A 5,723-nucleotide genomic window follows, 5' to 3' on the forward strand; every position below is an offset into this window, starting at 1 on the left:
CCCTCTCAAATCGCTGTTGTCATCAGATAGCTCGGATGCCATTGAGACAGTTGAATCTGAGAGGCATGGGTCAGCATATCACTGGCATCACAAATAGTAGGAGCTGTTGAGGACATGGTCCCACCTCGATCTAACAACCAGCCTGCAGGCTTTCAAGGGCTTATGTATAGATTAAACATGATGCATACATCAACATCTCAAAGCCATGAACAAAATGGGAGTCAATGGAAAGAGGGTGTCACTTTACCTAATGTGTCTTCAGATAGTTTGTTTTAGCTCATTGAGGTTGTCACCGATATTGCAAATGAAGACTATGAGAAGTAGAACACAGACACCATCTGACTCGTCTAAATGTTCCCATGATACGTGGCGCGTGGAGTTAGAAAGTTGTGGACATTTACGAGTCAAGGAGAGATGCTATCAAGTTGCATCACTGGGACTGAAAGATCTTTGGGGCTTGCCTCGAATTACAGCAACTAAAAGTAGTAAAAGTGGATATCTTGCTACAATTTTGACCAATTTGCCTCCGTCGAGCCTTTTACTCAGACAGTTTATCCTAACGTTTCAGGCAACCATTCATTTCCCTTTGTTTCTGCATGAAAATGGATAATCTCAATAGATTTTAATCTGTTATTTTACTCTTGATTCTAATCTCAATTTAAACATATTTGAAGTTTGTACTAATACTAGTGTTTTTTTTATCATACACAGATTAATGGAAATCAATGGCTGCTTCAACGAAATAATGTCGTGTAAAACCCATATTTCAAAATTGCTTGGAAAATGACTACAAGTTATGTCAAAAAAGAGTCATTTGTACTCACTGTAATACAAACCCTAACAGATTCCAACCAACAAATTAAGTCACAAGACAAATTTCATAAATCCTTTGTGACTAACTGGAGCTGCAGAGACTTAAAAGTTTTCTGAATACACCAAAACTAATGCCAATTAGAATATATCTAACAATTAAAACTAAAAGGGACCTGATGCCTGGCTGCACGGCGTTTAAAAGATGTGGGTGTTTACCAGTCAAGGAGGGTCAAATGAGAGACGCTATCAAGTTGCGTCATTAGGATTAAAGGAGTTTGGGGGCATGACCCAGATTATAGCGAGTAACTGTCTGAATATCCTGCTACTGTTTTGACCATTTTGACTCCGTCAAGCCCTTTACTTGAACAGTTTTAAGTATATTTTCCTACAGTTTCAAGCAACCATTGATTTCCCCTTATTTATATATAAAATCTATTAACTCAATCTAATATTTCATAGTAAACAGGCATCTTTTAAGATTTTTTTGCGGAATAATTTTGCAATTCATGACAAACAATGCAGAATTTATGTAAATAGTGATGATTACACAATTTAAACAAGTTTCAAGAGTGTACCAGTGGGTTTTTATATGATACACAAATTAATGGAAATCAATGGTTACTTCAAGAATATAATGCCCCGTACACATTTTCTACACCTTAACAGACTTGTTTGGAAAAATGATAGGCAAGACTAATTTGTAGTCCTTGTCATACTAAATCTCACCGAGTTTCCCTTTTAGACAGCAACAGGCTCCAACCAACATATTAAGTTTCAAAGTTTTTTAAATCTTCAAGGCTTTCTGGAGACACTAAAAATAATGCACACTGGAATATTTAACTATGTAAACCAAAGATACACATCCACAGTCTCAATCCAGAATTTAAAAATCAGCCAAATCCACTCATATGAGTAATCAAGAAGTATGTGGCATAAATCTTGTTCTTCATGCAACACCAGGGTCACAAACACCAGGGTAAGAGAGAAGAAATCACCGGTCAAGTCACCTCATAGATATTCCCATCACACCAACATACAAGCTGTCATATCGTTTACAAGGATAACTGCTGTGCATAACCACAGAGAGCAGAGACACCGTAAGCTATCTGCGTCAAACAGCTAAAATAGTCATCCCAGAGGGTGGCTTGCGTGTGAGCACAACTTACTGAAACTCCTCTCCCCAAGGAGAATGCACCCATACAGATATTTCATGGATGAACGTTTCTGCACAAGCCGTGCCCGGGTAAAACAGAAAACCTAAAAAGCGATGAAGGGCTCGAGCAGAGGTGTGCGTTATGATCTGACAAGATAGCGTTCAGTCATTTTTCGCCCTTGCACCTGCAGGCTTGAGTCTCATTGAGATTCTCCACATCAAGAGTCCTGTCGACAGGTGCGCCGTGGCCGCGGGGTGCAGCCTGCAACCTGCAACCTGCGGCAACTTCCACAGTCATCAATCATGCAAAAGCAACATTCAAACGCTGACAATGCATTTTAAGAAAATAAAAAAAACAAATTCCAATATAATGCAACTTGGGTGCGTGATTTTGTAGATTTTTAACTGACGTGCAGCGACTGAAAGCGTTAATTGGGCGACAAGGAAGGCGCACGCTTGGAGACGGTTCACCCAGCACGCACCGATGAAATTGTCTTTACTTACAGTTCTCAAGAACTGGATCTCATCTTCCCCTTCTCCGCCCTCAGCCATGGCTGTGAAGGAGCCTGCTCAGACTCTGGGAAGCCACCACTGACTGCCGGCAGAAACGCGATGCTGTGCCTCTCAAGCCGATATTAGCATAGAGCTCATCCACAGCCATATAGGGCAGCCCGGCCGAGCACCCCCTCCTCTACTCGCCTCTCCTCTCTTCTCCTACCTATCTACCCCCTCATCCACCCTTCCTCCTCCTCCTCCCTCCTCCCTGCGCCCCCGACGCCAGCAGCAGCAGCAGCAGTGCGGACCAAAGGAGCCGGGGCGTCAGGGGACGTGCTCCCCGTAGTGATGCCGCTGCAGCTGAAGATAATGATGGGTGGTAAACACTTATCAAAATGTTTGCAGTCAAACCCTCTTTGTCAGCTGATTCAGCAGTTTTCCTGACTTACTTACAGTGACGCATGCTCTGACTCCTGAATGTAAAGTTGTGAATGACCCCGTGTCTCTCAGTGGGTAACCACTGCGCGGCCCAACTCACCATCCCTCACCCGCGCACACACATTCACACCCCTGACATTGAGAGCTCGTGTCAAAAGTCTGCAGACAGGTGTGATTTTACTTATGAGGAACATTCACGTCTGTTTCTTTCCAGTCTTATATTGATATAGGATTGAAAACGTTTCTAATGTGATATAGACTGCATCTTTTCTTACTTTAAAATTCATTTTAGAATATTACAGAAGCAGAAAGTCGTGCTTAAAGGTCATCTTGGTGTTAAATACTTCACCTTTGCACGTTACATGATGCAATGCACATTTTATATGCGAGCAAATGAAATAAACGGCATTTTAAAAATAAAACACCGTTGCTCCCTTATTCGTTTCGCTTTTTTGCTTTTTTTAACTGAAAGAAAAGCCCATAAAACATTAGTCTGATTGAGACTCGTACGAGGAGGAACAGGTGCCATTTCTTGTTTGCTGCCAGGACATGACTGACCTCTAGTGGTCGGTTGAGGGAACGTGCAAATTAAATGTATATTGCATTTTCTAATTTATGACCTTTCTAGTTTTTATATATGGGCTCTACATATAATTTAACTGCATCTACAGTTAAAGCACTTTCTTTTGACATTTGCTGTAAATCACTTCAGATGTTTTAGTTCTGCTCCGTGTTTGTTTTCTCTGGTTTTGAGTTGTTCTCGAGATGCCATAGCAGCGTCCCTTTTTGTTGCCACAACCTGCTTAACCCTGAGACCAGGACATAAAAAAAAAAAACTCGGGTTGCACTGATATATATATATTTACAGACTGTATTTTCTGGTCTATCTTCTTTTTTTTTCTCTCATTCATCTTTAAAGGTGTCACCGTTGTGGTTTCCCTGACACCGACGGCTGTCTATTTTTCCTGCAAATCCGCCGCAGACAGCTGGCCAGGAGTCAGATTAGCCTGGTGGGCACATGCTGGCCGGTGTGCGGCTCAGCGTGGTGGACAGCTGACCTACATAGTGGTCAGTAGGCCGCTGCAAGGCAGATGTGACTTACACGATCCAGGTTAATACAGAGATTATACATGCAGCAAGACGCAGCCTTAACTCAGGAGAAGCAACAGGATTTCTCAACAGGAGTTTGCTCAAAGGGAACTAATTGCTGTGCAATTAGGACAATAAAACGTGCAAAACAGGTGATAAATTATCAACTAAATGACCCAGCACATGATGGATTTCTTATATTTAGCCTCCCACCGGCTACAAAATGTTAAATGTTTGTATTAATAAGTAAGATTTATCTGGCAAGACTTTTGTTTTTATATTGTGGTATTGTAATTCTGTTCAAATAAAAGATCATCTCACTGATCTCAGATGCATGAATTGCTGTGGAGCAAAAACGGTTTAAAAAAGACAACTGGACTTGTTTTTTCGAGAAGATGTTTCACCGCTCATTCAAGTAGCTTCTTCAGTTCTAGGGGACTTGTGGGAGTTTCTGATGGGTTACCTACAGAGTTTCCTATTTAAACCTCAAGCTTCCCACCAGTCCCCTAGAACTGAAGGAGCTACTCGGATGAGTGGTGAAACTTCTTCTCAAAAAACTCTGCAAGTCCAGTTGCCTTTTTTTTGGATATACCATGACCTGGATGACTGAGAACCTTCACAGACGTTTAATGCCTTTTAACCGGCTGTTTGTTAACTTTTAAAATTGACCTTGCAGAAGAATCGATGGAGAAATCTAAATCTTCTCGACCTTCCCGACCCTGCCATCTGTTTAACTGTTTATGCTCTTCCCTCGGTAGGCTGCCTGTCAGCCTTCAGAGGATTAGAGGTAGTGAGCTTTAACTCGCGAGCCAATGGGAGTCGTTGGAATTTCCAGCCGCCCGCCCCGATTGGCCGAAACCTGTGCACGTGTCACCCCAGTGGAGGGGGAAGTTTTTCTCCTGGCACCTGTTGCTGCGAGGATGAGAGAGGAGGGAGCTGGCGCTGTGTGGAGGGATGCAAGAGTTGGCTGCAGGTAAGTGAATAAAACAATGATATATTTGTTCTTCATCTTACATGTGAACATCAATTAGATCATTAGAATTAAAATGCAATTAATAAAATAAAAGTAAAAGCACAATAACTCAAGTCTAATCTAATTTTGAATCCATATACTTTGTGAGAAGTACTTTTTCACAATAAAATGTCTCAAATAGCACTGCACACAAGACATTTAATTAACTTTAATATTATTTTTGCAAACCTATACAAGCACTTTCATTCATTCATTCATTTTTCATAAACACTTGTCCTTGGGAGGCTTGAACCTATCTTAGCTCAAACCTGTAGTATATGTTATTCTGTTGATCAACCAATTAAATGTGAAGATACTGTGGAGGGGGGAAAAATGCTATGCTAAAATATTCAGATTGATAACTGTGTCTATCTAACCATCTGAAAGCCAAAGACATGTAGTTTACTGTAATTAAAGACTTCAAGAAAAACAGATAACGGAGAAAATAAAACCAGGAAGTTGACTAAATTCTGTTTTTGTTTGTAATTTAAAAGTGACTTTTCTGTTCAGTGACTCGTGTTAATTGTCTTCAGATGGTTTATTTCAAATTTTAATCCAATGGTTTGGTTGAATCTGTAAATAAACTGCTTGCTGAAGTGCACAAACGTCATCAGACAGGTGTGAAATAATTGTCTTTTTCTTTTTCAAGGCAGGTCTCGTGTGGTTGGTCAGCGCTGATTGAGATTTCTATTCGGGAGCTGTCGTTAGATAACAGATAACATC

At 40.9% G+C, this 5,723-nt stretch overlaps 1 protein-coding gene across 1 annotated transcript in view; it reads right to left on the reverse strand.

Annotated features, from left to right (window-relative positions):
• ryr3 (ryanodine receptor 3) overlaps window positions 1-2,518 on the reverse strand; it is a gene marked incomplete at its 5' end in the record, with an annotated part of 108,795 nt that extends 106,277 nt beyond the window's left edge. Inside the window, 1 exon segment of the mRNA XM_084560095.1 lies at window positions 2,471-2,518. Coding sequence (XP_084416221.1) covers window positions 2,471-2,518 — 48 coding nt within the window.
• Between the last annotated feature and the right edge of the window lie 3,205 nt (window positions 2,519-5,723).

This window comes from Chelon labrosus (assembly GCF_963514085.1).
Source record: "Chelon labrosus genome assembly, chromosome: 14".
Lineage (NCBI taxonomy): Eukaryota > Metazoa > Chordata > Actinopteri > Mugiliformes > Mugilidae > Chelon > Chelon labrosus.